The 18,269-nt window shown below is 40.6% G+C and overlaps 1 protein-coding gene across 2 annotated transcripts in view; it reads right to left on the bottom strand.

Annotated features, from left to right (window-relative positions):
• Nucleotides 1-18,269, bottom strand: part of LOC126177028 (tudor domain-containing protein 7-like) — a 231,172-nt gene that overhangs the window by 25,398 nt on the left and 187,505 nt on the right. For both annotated transcript variants that reach the window (XM_049924262.1, XM_049924270.1), the window contains exons 17-18: nt 17,399-17,499; nt 13,823-13,971 (exon numbers count right to left, since the gene is read on the bottom strand). In XM_049924262.1, coding sequence (XP_049780219.1) covers nt 13,823-13,971; nt 17,399-17,499 — 250 coding nt within the window. The remainder of the gene's footprint in view (nt 1-13,822; nt 13,972-17,398; nt 17,500-18,269) is intronic.

The following is an 18,269-nucleotide window of genomic DNA, read 5'->3' as shown; positions in this document are numbered from 1 at the left end:
AAAAACTGAATGTGCCAATGCTGTACAGGACTACAAAGTTGCCACTCTTCACTGATGAACAGGCACTTATGGCACATTACAACAGCAGCAGCACAGTGGTGTGACAACTACGGTCTACATCTACATCTACATCTACATCCATACTCCGCAAGCCACCTGACGGTGTGTGGCGGAGGGTACCTTCAGTACCTCTATCGGTTCTCCCTTCTATTCCAGTCTCGTATTGTTCGTGGAAAGAAGGATTGTCGGTATGCCTCTGTGTGGGCTCTAATCTCTCTGATTTTATCCTCATGGTCTCTTCGCGAGATATACGTAGGAGGGAGCAATATACTGCTTGACTCTTCGGTGAAGGTATGTTCTCGAAACTTTGACAAAAGCCCATACCGAGCTACTGAGCGTCTCTCCTGCAGAGTCTTCCACTGGAGTTTATCTATCATCTCCGTAACGCTTTCGCGATTACTAAATGATCCTGTAACGAAGCGCGCTGCTCTCCGTTGGATCTTCTCTATGTCTTGTATCAACCCTATCTGGTACGGATCCCACACTGCTGAGCAGTATTCAAGCAGTGGGCGAACAAGCGTACTGTAACCTATTTCCTTTGTTTTCGGATTGCATTTCCTTAGGATTCTTCCAATGAATCTCAGTCTGGCATCTGCTTTACCGACAATCAACATTATATGATCATTCCATTTTAAATCACTCCTAATGCGTACTCCCAGATAATTTATGGTAACTGCTTCCAGTTGCTGACCTGCTATTTTGTAGCTAAATGATAAAGGATCTATCTTTCTGTGTATTCGCAGCACATTACACTTGTCTACATTGAGATTCAGTTGCCATTCCCTGCACCATGCGTCAATTCGCTGCAGATCCTCCTGCATTTCAGTACAATTTTCCATTGTTACAACCTCTCGATACACCACAGCATCATCTGCAAAAAGCCTCAGTGAACTTCCGATGTCATCCACCAGGTCATTTATGTATTGTGAATAGCAATGGTCCTATGACACTCCCCTGCGGCACACCTGAAATTACTCTTACTTCGGAAGACTTCTCTCCATTGAGAATAACATGCTGCGTCCTGTTATCTAGGAACTCCTCAATCCAATCACACAATTGGTCTGATAGTCCATATGCTCTTACTTTGTTCATTAAATGACTGTGGGGAACTGTATCGAACGCCTTGCGGAAGTCAAGAAACACGGCATCTACCTGTGAACCCGTGTCTATGGCCCTCTGAGTCTCGTGGACGAATAGCGCGAGCTGGGTTTCACATGACCGTCTTTTTCGAAACCCATGCTGATTCCTACAGAGTAGATTTCTAGTCTCCAGAAAAGTCATTATACTCGAACACAATACGTGTTCCAAAATTCTACAACTGATCGACGTTAGAGATATAGGTCTATAGTTCTGCACATCTGTTCGACGTCCCTTCTTGAAAACGGGGATGACCTGTGCCCTTTTCCAATCCTTTGGAACGCTACGCTCTTCTAGAGACCTACGGTACACCGCTGCAAGAAGGGGGGCAAGTTCCTTCGCGTACTCCGTGTAAAATTGAACTGGTATCCCATCAGGTCCAGAGGCCTTTCCTCTTTTGAGCGATCCACCACAGCCTCGGATATGTTACAGCTACTAACATAATTGCTTTACAAACTCATAACTAACGAATGCGAGGAATACTCATTAGTTAAGACATATGATGTAACCAATGGAAGTTCAAGCTCAACACTAACAACAGCTACAACAGTAAGCTCAACTGCAGCGTGTTGCATTACAGCGATAAAATGAGTAATCAGAAAATAATGAAAATCTGCCCGCAAATATAACAAGGTTGTATCTTTGAACTGCGCACAGTTAATTTTTCTCCAAATTACGGTCTAATTTTTGTGTGTCCTCAAAGTGGACACTCACAGAGAAGAGCTAGAAAAAGCATGGTTTCCCTTAAATATAAACATGTAGTTCACTTCAATTTCAACTAAGATGTAATATTCATACACTGAATAAAAGCAGACATTTCCCCAATTCTGGTAAGATATAACATATCAATGTTCGTAATGCAATGTGACCAGTATATGAGCTCAAAGTCAGGGGACAACCATCATGAAGTGGATAATAGTCCCTGTCGTCCACCTGCCTATCACTCCTCCTGCTCCCACTCCAGTTCTGTGCAAACCTTCTATCCCACCAACGCATGTACATAGTCCTTTACCCTTCTCTAATCTGAACTCCCCCATCCCCTTTTCACCGACAGGATTCAAGACCCACTTGATACACCCACCCAGAACTTCCAATTACATCACAGACTTATCCTGTCCTATCAAAAGCAGGGCCATGTGTGAAAGCAGCCTCGTGGTATACCAACTCTGCTGCTATTCTTGTGCAGCATTTTATACGGGCACGATCAGTGATCAGTTTTCCACTTGAATGGCCATTGACAAACTGCGACCAGGAACATCCAGTGGTGGACAAGGTCCTGAGCATAAAATGTTGAACTTCAATAGCTGCTTAGCTACCCTTGCCATCCTGATCCTCCCAGTGAACAGAAGCTTTTCCGAGCTACAGGAATGGGAACTGTCTTTGCAACATATCCTTCATTCTTGTTAACCTCCTGGCCTCAATCTCCACCAACCCCATGCCACACAACCACCTCCAGCCTGCCCCAGGGAACTCACTTCACTTATCCCACTCCCTCTTCCACTGTCTCCCTCCCTCTCATCCCCCAGTCCCAATCCACTCCTCCACATCATAATCTGAGCTCCACAAATTCACCAGTGCCACCTCTCGTGGCCTGTTCCTATCTCGTGTCTCTGTTGCCTTTCTCACAGCAATTACACAGCCTTCCTCAACCCTCCCACTCTTCACCTCCTCACCCCTTCCTTCTCCCACCATTTCACCCCACATAATCACTCACCCCAGTCAAGCCACAGAATTGCTATCCCATCATGGAGTATTCAGCCAGCACCATGTAACCGTATGGGTGAGTATATGTGTACTATAGCTCAAAAACAGATTTGCCTGAAAGATTTTTTAGTCTTGTTTCTTTGACTGTCAATGACTCAATAACTCTACTATTCTATGAGATGTTAACAACAACAACAACAACACAGAGAAGGTCAACATCTGCAGCATTTTTGGCCCTAATATAACACAATGTAATCTGGTGCACCAACTGATCCATGCAGATTGGCGGGGTATGATTATGTCCTCCTATGCCTGGTCTTGGGTTTACATAGCGTAATTTCTTTGTTTCGTGGATTCCTGGGAACAGTTCTTAAAAATATTTTAGCAAGTGTCATTATTACAGACCCTTTGCCATGTGCTGGTTCCCAAGATTTTAATTAAATTGAGAAGGTAAGGCAGATCACTGGGGACAAAATAATGAACATTTTCCCTATCACCACAACTTATATCACTAAGCACTGTTAACTGGCAATGATATTTGCAGGATATGTTTGTAAGATAGATACTGCCTATAGGAAAATTAAAGAGACCTTTGGAGAAAAGAGAACCCACTTGTATGAATATCAAGAGCTCACATGGAAAACCAGTTCTAAGCAAAGAAGGGAAAGCAGAAAAGTGGAAGCAGTACATATAGGGTATATTACAAGGGCCATGTACTTGAGGGCAATATTATGGAAATGGAAGAGGACATAGGTGAAGATGAAATGGGAGATTTGATACTGCGTGGAGTATTTGACAGAGCACTGAAAGACCTAAGCTGAAACAAGGTCCCGAGAGTAGATAACATTCCATTAGAACTACTGGCAGCCTTGGGAGAGCCAGCCCTGACAAAACTCTACCACCTAGTTAGCAATATGTACGAAACAGATGAAATACCCTCAGACTTCAAGAAGAATATAATAATTCCAATCCCAAAGAAAGCACGTGTTGACAGATGTGAAAATTACTGAACTTTTGATTTGATTTGATTTTGACAGGGAAGCTTAAACAGCTTAGGTCTAACCCACCACTGCCCGCACCAAAACAGAGTTTATTGTGCGGTATCGCTCCCTGTATATCTAATAAAGCCAACCAATGCCCTTAAATAGTGCAAGGAGTCCCTTTACCAGCTTTTTGTTAGACATAATTTCTTAAGGTCTAGTTGTCTTGAAGATTTTGTATCTTTTGCTCTCCAATGCTATGCATTTGAAGATTAGGTGTGATGCAGTTTCTTCACCCTCATCACAGATCCTACATTTAGGGTCTTCTTCCATTATATCCATTGTGTGTAGGTGTTTTTTGAAATTCCTATGGCCATTCCAGTCACGAGTTTGATCTCTTTCCTGTTCAATCCCAGGATTACAGAGCTTCTTTTAAAACATGGCTTGGGCACATTACCTTACCATTTTTTTGTTTATGAACCTTGGTCCAATATTCTACGTGCTGTCCTGAGCCTGTTCCTTAGTTCTAGTTTGATCATAGCCATGGTGATTGTCCTGACAGGTTCCAGTCCAATAAATGGAGTTGTTGCCCCCATCCTGGCCAATCTGTCAGCTTGTTCATTACCACAGATCCCTGAGTTGCCAGAGACACACACTAGGTTTACCCTATTGCTTCCCTCTAGCTCCACCAGAGCCCTGTGGCATTCTGCAAACAATCTTAGATCTTGCTGAAGGTGCTGCCAGTGATTTCAGGACATTGTAGCACCTACACATATTCTCCTCCACACATGCCCTGATTGCAGCTTGGAATACAGAGGCCAGTTTTCCTAGAGAGATGATGCCCTCCAGTCTTGTATGAACCCCGTACACCCCTGCACCAATGCCTTGGTCTGATTTCGACCCATCGGTGAACCAAACAATGTCCCCCATAGGGTGTCTGACTATTTTTTCCCACTGCTCCCTGCTTCCGATTATTATATTGTAAGCTTGTTGAAGCAGTTGGGAGTTATTATATAGTCAGTAGGCATTTCCCCAGCCATTACTATGTTTATCCCACTCACTATGTTAGTGTGTGATTCTGGATATCCCAATGAGATCCAGTTTTGCCAGTTTTATGTCTGTATGCCCATGTGCTGCCTCCATCTTGACCCAAAGGTGTAGTGGAGGCATACCGAACTATCAGTTTAATAAGTCAGAGCTGCAAAATGCTGACACAAATTCTTTACAGACGAATGGAAAAACTGGTAAAAGCTGACCTTGCGGAAGATCAGTTTGGATTCTATAGAAATGTTGGAAGATGTGAAGCAATACTGAGCCTGTGACTTATCTTAAGAGGATAGAGTAAGGAAAGGCAAACATACGTTTCTAGCATTTGTAGACTCAGAGAAAGCTTTTGACAATGTTGACTGGAATACTCTCTTTCAAATCCTGAAGATGGCAGGGGTAAAATACAGGGAGCGAAAGGCTATTTACAATTTGTACAGAAACCAGATGGCAGTTATAAGAGTCGAGGGGTATGAAAGGGAAGCAGTGGTTGGGAAGGGAGTGAGACAGAGTTGTAGCCTATCCCCCGTGTTTTTCAATCTGTATACTGAGCTAACAGCAAAGGAAACAAAAGAAAAATTTGGAGTAGGACTCAAAATCCGCGGAGAAGAAATAAAAACTTTGAGGTTTGCCGATGACATTGTAATTTTGTCAGTGACAGCAAAGGACCTGGAAGAGCAGTTGAACGGAATGGACAGTGTCTGGAAAGTAGGAAGTAAGATCAACATCAAGAAAAGCAAAACAAGGGTAATGGAATGCAGTGAAATCAAATCAGGTGATGCTGAGGTAATTAGATTAGGACACGAGACACTTAAAGTAGTAAAGGAGTTTTGCTATTTGGGGAGCAAAACAACTGACGATGGTCGAAGTAGAGAGGATATGAAATGTAGACTGGCTATGGCAAAGGAAGTGTTTCTGAAGAAGAGAAATTTGTTAACATCGAGTATAGATTTAAGTGTCAGGGTGTCGTTTCTGAAAGTATTTGTATGGAGTGTAGCCATGTATGGAAGTGAAACATAGACGATAAACAATGTAGACAAGGAGAGAATAGAAGCTTTTAAAATGTGGTGCTACAGAAGAATGCTGAACATTAGATGGGTAGATCACGTAACTAATGAGGAGGTACAGAAAAGAATTGGGGAGAAGAGGAATTTGCAGCACAACTTGACTAGAAAAAGTGATCGGTTTGTAGGACATATTCTGAGGGATCAAGGGATCACCAATTTAGTATTGGAGGGCAGCGTGGAGGGTAAAAATCGTAGAGGGAGATTAGGAGATGAATACACTAAGCACATTCAGAAGGATGTAGGGTGCAGTAGTTACCTGGAAATGAAAAAGCTTGCACAGGATAGAGTAGCATGGAGAGTTGCATCAAATCAGTCTCTGGACCGAAGAAAACAACAACAACAACAACAAAAACGTATCTAAAATTGCTAACAGTTTACAACTAGTGTTTTATTGACTGGTTGTGTTAATCTTAGAATTAAAGCTCATTGTATATGTCATAGGTATGCTTTTGCATGTTGATAGCAGAACTGCTGGCCCCACATATTTGCTGAGAATCGAACAATGGCAATGAAGAATGTATCGTGAAACTGCCTCACTGCTGACACTGAATAGCCAAAGAAACTGGCGCACTTGCCTAATATTGTGTATGGTCCAACGAGCCTGCAGAAGTGCCTCAGCACAACATGGCATGGACTCGACTAATGTCCGTAGTAGTGCTGGAGGCAACTGCACCATGAATCCTGCAAAGCTGTCCATAAATCCGTAAGAGTACGAGGGGGTGGAGATCTCTTCTGACCAGTAGGTTACAAGGCATCCAATTATGTTCATGTCTGGGGATTGGATTGTTTTTGGGGGAGGAGACCAGACAGCGAGGTCATCGGTCTCATCGGATTAAGGAAGGACGGGGAAGAAAGTCAGCCATGCCCTTTCAAAGGAACCATTCCGGCATTTGCCTGGAGCGATTTAGGGAAATCACAGAAAACCTAAATCAGGATGGCCGGGCGAGGGATTGAACCGTAGTCCTACCGAGTGAGAGTCCAGTGTGCTAGCCACTGCGCCACCTCGCTTGGTCATGTCTGGGGAGTTTGGTGGTCTGTGGAAAAATGTTCCTGGAGCCACTCTGCAGCAATTCTGGACATGTGGTGTGTCACATTGTCCTGCTTGAATTCCCCCAAATCCGTCGGAATGCACAATGGACATGAATGGATGCAGGTGATCAGACAGGATGCTTAAGTACGTGTCACTTGTCAGAGTCGTATCTAGATATATCAGGAGTCCCATATCACTCCAACTGCACACGCCCCACATCATTACAGAGCCTCCACCAGCTTGAACAGTCCCCTGCTGACACACAGGGTCCATGGATTCATGAGGTTGTCTCCATATCCACACATGTCCATCCCCTTGATAGAATTTGGGGCGAGATTCGTCCAACCAGGCAACACGTTTCCGGTCATCAACAGTCCAATGTTGGTGTAGACAGGCCCAGGCGAGGTGTAAAGCTTTGTGTCATGCAGTCATCAAGGGTACATGAGTGAGCCTCCAGCTCCGAAAGCCCATATCGATGATGTTTCGTTGAATGGTTCTCACACTGACACTTTTTGATGGCCCAGCACTGAAATCTGCAGCAATCTGCGGAAGGTTTGCACTTCTATCTCGTTGAACGATTCTCTTCAGTTGTCGTTGGTCCCGCTCTGGCAGCATCTTTTTCCAGCCGCAGTGATGTCGGAGATTTAATGTTTTACCGGATTCTAGATATTCACAGTACACTTTTGAAATGATTGTACAGAGAAATCCCCACTTCATCGCTACCTCAGAGATGTTGTGTCTCATCACCCGTGCGCCGATTATAACACCATGTTCAAACTCATCTAAACCTTGATAACCAGCCATTGTAGCAGCAGTAACCGATCTACCAACTGCGTCAGACACTTGTTGTCTTACATAGGCATTGCCGACCACAGCGCCGTGATCCATTTACAGATCTCTGTATTTGAACAAGCATACCTATACCAGTTACGTTGGCGCTTCAGTTTACAGTTCCAACTCAAGCTGACTCCGGCATGATTTTGCGTCCTTTCTCGATGGGTTTACTGAATAATAAAAAATAATAACTTTTTCACTTCAACGCACCTCACTCCAGCAAATGGAAATTCCTCTTAATTTGATGGTGGGATTTCTTGTTAAGCATAATCCATCTTTCAGGAGTAAAAATATTGGTCTTAAGGGCAGCTATTGTGAGCCTGTTGTTTAGGCATACTTGCTGCATCACCAATGGGACCTCTGCTGCTTTTGCTTGCCGCTATGTCACAGAGTCTTCTTAGGAAACTTTCAAAAAATCATCTGTGTATGCAACAATGAAGTCTACGACATCCTCCCTAATGTAGTGTCCATAAGTAATGTAATATTATTGTAATATTCTGGCTGTGAGTATCAGCGATGATGTGCTGCCATAACTGAGATGAAAACGCTCTTTTACTGTGAAAAAGTAACATCTCTTAGTGAATGTTGTAGGCTATTGGATGATATCAATGACATCTGGAACGTCGATCATTACAGTCACTGCTTATTTCCTAGAGATGCTGCACACAATGTGTCTAACCCTACTGAATGGAGTATAGATGATTTTTCCCTTACTGCATCCAAACTTACGGCAGCATGTGAATCTCCCTGTGTGCCTACAAATGGTCCCTCCCTGGACTGCAGCTTGAGTATTCATGACATACAAAGGTCTGTGGCTCATCGCATCTGACGTTACACCCCCCCCCCCCCCCCCCACACACACACACACACACACACACACACACAACTTTTTTTTAAATAATTACTGTCTTTGATGTTCCATTGATCTGGATCATTAAAAGCAGGTGTTGAGGTCTTATCTGTGGATATGCATGATCTCCAAAGCTTCCTCTTCCATTTTCTCTGCAAAATGAAGTACAACACTGTTGTCAAAATAGTCAACATGTATTTTATTTTGAAGATGAGTGTGACTGCCACAGTGCATATCGGCAACATCAGTGGGTACAAGCATGTGGATGAGGTGCTTCACTGACCAGCTAACCCCAAATGGTCCTCCAGTCACCTCTCTGAATAACTGATGTAACTACAGGTGAGTTAAATTTTTCATGTAGCAGTTTGCAATGGTTGTCCCCAGATGCTGAACTGTAACTGAGTATGTAGGCATTGTCCCCAAAGCACTTTTTAGCATCTATATCTATGAGAAGTAGGTTTATATTATGTAATTGTGTATCTGTGATTATGAAATGTTTGTTCTTTGTTACTTAATGAAATTGATTTGTAACAGGAAATTTAAAGTTTGTAATGTATTTATGGAAAAACTAAATTACGTTTAAAATAATGAAATTTTATAATATATGTATGTTCATAAAGAAAACATTGTATATTGGAAGCTGGTTCATGCATAGGACACTTGTATTGTATAACATAAAAGATGTAGGGAAGTCTCTCTGCAACGGAAGTGGCTTGGAGTGATGCAAAAGGTGGTTTTGGCAGTCGAACTGGGAGGCTCCTTGGTGGAAACAGTACGCAGTCAGTGGCTAGCCGTTGCATGGTACACATTGAGGGTGCCAAGGGAGGCATTTAGAGGCCGTTTTGCAAGGAATTTTGCCTCAGATGTAAGTTTGGCTGTTGCATGGTACTTTCGGCAATAAGGAATGGCTCTAATACATTAAAAATCCGTCGCCATGAATAAATTGTAAAGAGCATTCAAACACCAAGAGCCATGAGTACAGTTAGCCGCCACGTTGCTTACCACCACCACTTCGCCACTGCTCCACCAATTTCATGCACACAGATATGTATTACAGCATGGACCAGTTAATTTGTGCGAGTGATTTAATAATAATCATCCAAGTGCTATAAACCTGTGTTTAGATCAGTATCTTTATCCTAATCATGAACCTATGCAGGATCCCCTCCTAAGTGGTCAGAAAACCGACTATCGTGTTTCAAACAAACTAGTAATTTATTTCTGTGTATTAAATATGCATAAATTCAGTGCCAGACTGTGTAGATGTTGCTGACTAAAATACCTGCTTCACAGGTGATGAAAAATGCACATAAGTTATACTTATTTGAAACATAATTTAGTCTTGAGAATTTAGTCTTGATTACTATTACAAGTTTACTATTACAAGTTTATATGCCCACTAGCTCTGCAGATGACGAAGAAATTGAAGAAATGTATGATGAAATAAAAGAAATTATTCAGATAGTGAAGGGAGACAGAAATTTAATAGTCATGGGTGACTGGAATTCGAGTGTAGGAAAAGGGAGAGAAGTAAACGTAGTAGGTGAATATGGATTGGGGCTAAGAAATGAAAGAGGAAGCCACCTGGTACAATTTTGCACACAGCACAATTTAATCATAGCTAACACTTGGTTTAAGAATCATAAAAGAAGGTTGTATACATGGAAGAAGCCTGGAGATACTGACGGGTTTCAGATAGATTATATAATGGTAAGACAGAGATTTAGGAACCAGGTTTTAAATTGTAAGACATTTCCAGGGGCAGATGTGGACTCTGACCACAATCTATTGGTTATGACCTATAGATTAAAACTGAAGAAACTGCAAAAAGGTGGGAATTTAAGGAGATGGGACCTGGATAAACTGAAAGAACCAGAGGTTGTACAGAGTTTCAGGGAGAGCATAAGGGAACAATTGACAGGAATGGGGGAAAGAAATACAGTAGAAGAAGAATGGGTAGCTCTGAGGGATGAAGTAGTGAAGGCAGCAGAGGATCAAGTTGGTAAAAAGATGAGGGCTAGTAGAAATCCTTAGATAACAGAAGAAATATTGAATTTAATTGATGGAAGGAGAAAATATAAAAATGCAGTAAATGAAGCAGGCAAAAAGGAATACAAATGTCTCAAAAATGAGTTCGACAGAAAGTGCAAAATGGCTAAGCAGGAATGGCTGGAGGACAAATGTAAGGATGTAGAGGCTTATCTCATGAGGAGTAAGATAGATACTGCCTACAGGAAAATTAAAGAGACCTTCGCAGAAAAGAGAACCACTTGTATGAACATCAAGAGCTCAGATGGAAACCCAGTTCTAAGCAAAGAAGGGAAAGCAGAAAGGTGGAAGGAGTATATAGAGGGTGTATACAAGGGCGATGTACTTAAGGACAATATTATGGAAATGGGAGAGGATGTAGATGAAGATGAAATGGGAGATATGATACTGCGTGAAGAGTTTGACAGAGCACTGAAAGACCTGAGTCGGAACAAGGCCCCCGGAGTAGACAACATTCCATTGGAACTACTGACAGCCTTGGGAGAGCCAGTCCTGACATAACACTATCATCTGGTGAGCAAGATGTATGAAACAGGCGAAATACCCTCAGACTTCAAGAAGAATATAATAATTCCAATCCCAAAGAAAGCAGGTGCTGACAGATGTGAGAATTACCGAACTATCAGTTTAATAAGCCACAGCTGCAAAATACTAACACGAATTCTTTACAGACGAATGGAAAAACTGGTGGAAGCCGACCTCAGGGAAGATCAGTTTGGATTCCGTAGAAACACTGGAACACGTGAGGCAATACTGACCTTACGAGTTATCTTAGAAGAAAGATTAAGGAAAGGCAAACCTATGTTTCTAGCATTTGTAGACTTAGAGAAAGCTTTTGACAATGTTGACTGGAATACTCTCTTTCAAATTCTAAAGGTGGCAGGAGTAAAATACAGGGAGCGAAAGGCTATTTACAATTTGTACAGAAACCAGATGGCAGTTATAAGAGTCGAGGGACATGAAAGTGAAGCAGTGGTTGGGAAGGGAGTAAGAGGGGGTTGTAGCCTCTCCCGGATGTTATTCAATCTGTATATTGAGCAAGCAGTAAAGGAAACAAAAGAAAAATTCAGAGTAGGTATTAAAATCCATGGAGAAGAAATAAAAACTTTGAGGTTCGCCGATGACATTGTAATTCTGTCTGAGACAGCAAAGGACTTGGAAGAGCAGTTGAACGGAATGGACAGTGTCTTGAAAGGAGGATATAAGATGAACATCAACAAAAGCAAAACGAGGATAATGGAATGTAGTCGAATTGAGTCGGGTGATGCTGAGGAAATTAGATTAGGAAATGAGACACTTAAAGTAGCAAAGGAGTTTTGCTATTTGGGGAGCAAAATAACTGATGATGGGCGAAGTAGTGAGGATATAAAATGTAGACTGGCAATGGGAAGGAAAGCGTTTCTGAAGAAGAGAAATTTGTTAACATCGAGTATAGATTTAAGTGTCAGGAAGTCATTTCTTAAAGTATTTGTATGGAGTGTAGCCATGTATGGAAGTGAAACATGGACAATAACTAGTTTGGACAAGAAGAGAATAAAAGCTTTCGAAATGTGGTGCTACAGAAGAATGCTGAAGATTAGATGGGTAGATCACATAACTAATGAGGAAGTATTGAATAGGATTGGGGAGAAGAGAAGTTTGTGGCACAACTTGACCAGAAGAAGGGATCGGTTGGTAGGACATGTTCTGAGGCATCAATTTAGTATTGGAGGGCAGCGTGGAGGGTAAAAATTGTAGAGGGAGACCAAGAGATAAATACACTAAGTAGATTCAGAAGGATGTAAGTTGCAGTAGGTACTGGGAGATGAAGAAGCTTGCACAGGATAGAGTGGCATGGAGAGCTACATCAAACCAGTCTCAGGACTGAAGACCACAACAACAACAACAACATACTACCATAAACGATTTTTTTTAAGTTAACCAAGCTCAGTGTTGAGTAATTTGCTTTGAAAGATTACAACAAACTATTCCAAGTGGGGCTAAGAATTAAATTTAGTTGAATTGCATCTTACTACTGAAATAATCAAAGAGTTTGAGTAGTGATACTGTATCAGTTTATGGGCCCCCACCATATTATTCCCATATTAAAAAGATAATTGGAATATTATCGCTACTAAAGAAATCTGATACCTTTCTATAAATGGGAGTATAAACAGTGTAATTGTAGTATTATTTAATTTTATTTGTGGTATTTATATGTCAGTTACGTCAGAAACATTTCCATGTCCAACTCTGGTTCAGTGCTTCCTGCAGTATCATCTCAGTACTGGGTCGCATAAGGATCGTGACTGTAACTGTTGTTATTATGAGTGAGGTACAATTTTGCTTTCTATGATTACTGGTTTGTGCACTAATGGTAACTACTGCTACCCACATCTTAGATTAGCCCTGTGTTCGTGTCTATCCAGTGTGCTATTCAAAAGGAGTCTTAATGAAAGTCACTACAACAATTAATATTCAATTTTCAAATTAATGTGCCTAGTTGGGCTGGTGACCGGTCAATTTTTCATTTGTACATGAACTTTACTACTTTCATTAACCCCAAAGTAAAAGCCTACTTAGTTTTTCTATAAATTACCATACATTCCAAATTACTGAACGATACCCTTTATCCATTAGACAAACATACGGTCAAAATTAAAAAGCCTCCAAGACGGTTGCTGTTTGTGCCACAGCAAGTGAGTGTTACAACTTGCTCCATATTAACAACTCTTTGTTTGATTTTACTCTTTCACTGATTGTAACTCTTTAGTACTCATTCACTCAAGACTGTAATTCTTTAGTACTCACTCTGACTGTAATTCTTTAAAATTAGCTAATACTCTTCTCTCCAGAGTAATCACTAAATTTTATAGAACATCCACAGAAGTGTCTTTTCACCAAAATTCAGCAAAGTCATAAATATACAAGGGAGAGTTTACTGATTATTAAACCAAAATAATGGAGAGAATGACTGAAGGGAATAAGGAACGAAACTGAAAACAATGTATAACAGTTATACTACCTCTTACCACCATAAAAATGAATGACAACAGCACAAAATTACCAGCTGTAGGAAATTAATTACCTGTACCAGAGCTGGTCAGAATGAAGAACTGCATAAAATTCTCCCTCAACTATACTTTGTGGAACTGAGCTACCACCAATTTCATTGTACCTCTCTTGGAGTTTGTCCATCATTTCATCAAGTGCTGCAAGGTTTTCATAAGCTTGTACCTGAAACACAACCAGAAAATTTTATTTTAGCTATTATAACTGGAATAAGATGTACAAGGTGTTCAGAAATTCCCATTATTAGCTTCTATGACTTGCAGAGTGGAGCACATAATATTCTGAATAGGGGCAATGTACAGTTTCCATGCTACAGCTGTTTGAAAACTTATTTGCTAGATAGGTATGCAACACAGTAGTCATGATGGAAGGTGATTACATTAGACTGGCCTCTGCCATTTGATGTCTACCCTATCTCTGACATGGTTCAAGCCTCAGTCACATGTCTGAGAGTGTTAGAGTAACATGGCACAGTAAATGTTTGCAGGTTACACCTACACGATCTTTCTGAATGGCGAAGCTCACAGTTATGGAAGAGTTGCCCGTTGGCTTTATCAAGATCATTCTCCACAACATCCGATTCCATCAATATATTTTTCACCAAAATTATGTAATGGCTTCTACAAAGTGTATCTTCATCATCAGCAGGCATAGTTGTGGTGCTCCAAGGAAACGCCACACACCAAAACTGCAAGAGGCCGTACTGTATCATGTTGAAGAGAACATGTCAATGAGTACACAAGCAATTTCTATGGCTATTAATGAGTGAAAATCAAAAACAAGTGTTGTACTGGGTTACTCCAAATTAATTACCTGTACAGGTGGTTGCGTTACCGACACGTTTTCAAATGATTATAGCACAGAAACCGTGTATTTCCCAACAAGGGGTTTGAATTCAATATACTATATATTCACTCCCCTCTTTAAGTCCAAGAAGTTTGTAATGGGAATTTATGAATGTTCTTTATTTGTGAAGACACACACAATTTTAACGAGAATAAAGTAAGTACTTCCATCTGGATTATTCTGTATCACCACAACATCTGTTTCAGTCACAAACTTCAATCTTTACGGAATCTATTATATTTAACAGACTATACAACAATGTTTTATACAAAAATTCATCATTCAGAAATAACAGTGACATCTTACATCCAAATATGAAACTGCTGTACATACTTTTACAATGTGTAATAACTTAACAATAAATGTTAACATTATTAGTACCACTGTTTCCTTCTAAATTTATTTGCATTTTTTTGTTGGTAAATTACCATTTGAATCTTTACAACAATAATGGTCTTAAAAACTAACCAAAAATTTCAATTTTCTTTCACCTTCAAAGCTGTAAGGACAGTAGACTGTAATGATGAATAATGAACATCACAGCTTTGCTGAGATACTGGGCTCAACAAAGTTAGGAAGGAAGATCAGGGTTTAACATCCAGTTGACATCATCATCAGGGGCACAGCACAAGCTGAGGTTAGGGAAGTATGGGGTACAATATGGTAAAGATCTTCATTTTATCGAATAGAAGTCATAACTAAATGCTCACACCAAGTATAAACAATGGCAAAATGTGAGAATTAAGGCACATACTGCACCGAGAAGTTTTTACCCCCACTGCCTTTCCAGGAACATCTCAGCATGGGAGTGCAGAAATAATATCAGTAAAAGGTATTGTTAACTTTTGGTTTACCCTATCAATTTGTTAAAGTGATGTATTACACCATGTCAATAGTACCGATGAATGACGATCGTCAATCACAAAAATATTTTCCACTGGTTTACCTGGTAAGGCTGCACATGCATATAGTTTGCTGTGTATGTAATTAAGTGAGGAGGGACACAATCTTTATACCAGATGGGGCAACACTGGCAGTGGCTCAAGCGTTGCAGCACATGTTGGTTTGGTGGTTTCTCCTTGCAACCAACCCCACCTTGGAGTTACACCATGCTCCACAAAAGACGGACATTTGTGACACTCAGAAATTAAATCACAAGACAAAAAGTAATAGTAGTTTGAGTTCTCTGCTACGATACATCAAATCTGATGTACCTAACACGTGTAATGTCAATTATTATATGGAGACACACACTGCACGACTTGTTTTCAATGTGTAATTGTTGGATGAATATATGCAGATACAAAGAAGTAGTTTGTTCTACCATTTGGTAGAATTTGGAAGATAAAGTACTTGTGTCCAATTTCCAGCCAAAGACCAATTGTATCAGACACGAAATCAGTGGAAAGAAAAGAGAGGGTGCAGGGGCACAGTAAATGTACCAGTTGCAAGTTTATTATATCAGACCAAATTATGACAATGTTTGAAACTGTGCACATCCCCAAAAGATCAGTGAAAATATGCAACTTTACATCTTCCTGCATAAAATAACAACAGTAACATTACATCAACTTCTACAATGGAGAGGTACACCATGTGAATGCCCAGTTTTCAGGTTGGTTGGTTGGTTGGTTTGGGGAAGGAGACCAGACAGCGAGGTCATCGGTCTCATCGGATTAGGGAAGGACGGGGAAGGAAGTCGGCCGTGCCCTTTCAAAGGAACCATCCCGGCATTTGCCTGGAGCGATATACGGAAATCACGGAAAACCTAAATCAGGATGGCCGGACGCGGGATTGAATCGTCGTCCTCCCAAATGCGAGTCCAGTGTCTAACCACTGCGCCACCCCGCTCGGTCCAGTTTTCAGGTGTTCAATGGTAGTTGTGCAACATGCTGTTCCACTTGTCAGATTTATGATTTAGTGAACATGACTATGATTATTACATTAACATTTATATGCATGTACAAAATATTTTTCAAGTTGAATTGCGAGACAGGTGAAATTCCAGACTTCAGATTAATTAGAATGGTAAAGTCAAGATTTTGACTTACTCATTTTCACCCAATAATTTTCTAGAGGTGCAGCCTAGCATTTGTAGTAACAATTCTCTACAGGAAAGCTCATGTCTCCAATGTAGACTACTTGTTAAACAAATATTATTAGTCAGAAGTGCTGGCCAGTTATTTCCTTCAGGAGGCAAAATGTGTTGTACTGCCAACAGAAACATACAAAAGTATAACACTAGCCTAACTGTTAGAAACATTAGCTCTTTCCTTGAGGAGGAGGAGGAGAGAAAGATCAAGAAAGAAGGGAATATCACCCAGACCCCAGATTGAGACCTTTCCCTCCCCCAGTTGTGAAAATGAGGATAGACACACATTGAGATTTTTATCTCTGTCTCCCACATCCTAATAACAGGGAACTGTTACTATCTATCAATAACCTGCAGGTAAAAGGTTCTCTCTGTAGCACTACTGAATAGTACTGACAATTGACACATACAAAAATCTTCATCCATAGTGAAACAATTGCTGATATTTATGAAACTAGAATAAGTACAATTACTGAAGCTATGATCACTGACATTCGACTTCCTCAAAGCACTAAGGCTCCTTAACTAGTATTTAGAAAATTTAAAATGCTCTTGGTGTCACATAGCTGTTAGCTTACTTTCACACGGTAGATTCTAATATCTGGGAGCAAAGTTCTGTGTACTGATGTCAAACAATTATTTAGCCTTGCTTACCATAAAGTTGCTGGGGTTTGAAGCCATTGTTACATGAATATCAAATACAGTATTCACTTTCGGTATTAATGGTGGTGGTATTCCAGGAGTGCGGACAACACCTGCAAGAATTCACACCAGAGTTACTGTACTTTACCAAAATGTTAAAAGGCATAATTATAATTGAAAGATACTTAGATACTGTAAAATGAGATGAGGAAGAAAAGTACTTTGGAAGAGGATTAATCCAACAGTTCTGAACACAAATGTTATATTAAAATTCTTATAACTTAAAGCTATTGTAGGAAGACAGTCCTTTGACAGACGATCATTTAACAAATAAAAATATTTCTAAAGCAATGTTGACTACAAGAGCTAGAAAGAGAAATAGAAAGAGAGAGAGACAGAGAGAGAGAGAGAGAGAGAGAGAGAGAGAAGAATTATAGACTACAGCAAGGAACAAATACTGGGTGGTTATTATTAAACTTTCCCTATTCAACACATCATAAAACTGAAACTAATTAATGTTTAAGTGCAAAACTTGGAGGCAATAATGTCAAGGACACAGGGAAGCAAAATATTCAGAACCAATTAAATTGAAAAACTTTTAATGTTCGGCTACGGTACTATTAAATACTTGTACCATTACTGCTAAAAAAGGGGTTCAATATGGCATCCATCAGTGTCCCGAAGACTCTGAAAGTGCAGGATTGCATTCTGCACAGCAGAACGAAGCATGTTTGTAGGTATAATGGCTACCTCTCTTGATATATTGTGCTTCAGATCAGCACATGTGTGAATGTTCCCCTGGTAAACCCTGTTCTCCTGGTAGCCCCACAACCAGAAATCACAGGGAGTGAGATCAGGTGATCGTGGCAGCCGAGCATTTGGA

The sequence above is a fragment of the Schistocerca cancellata genome, chromosome 1 (genome assembly GCF_023864275.1).
Source record: "Schistocerca cancellata isolate TAMUIC-IGC-003103 chromosome 1, iqSchCanc2.1, whole genome shotgun sequence".
Classification (NCBI taxonomy): domain Eukaryota; kingdom Metazoa; phylum Arthropoda; class Insecta; order Orthoptera; family Acrididae; genus Schistocerca; species Schistocerca cancellata.
The sequence above is the reverse complement of the archived record's forward strand: the minus strand, read 5'-3'. Positions and strand labels throughout refer to the sequence as shown.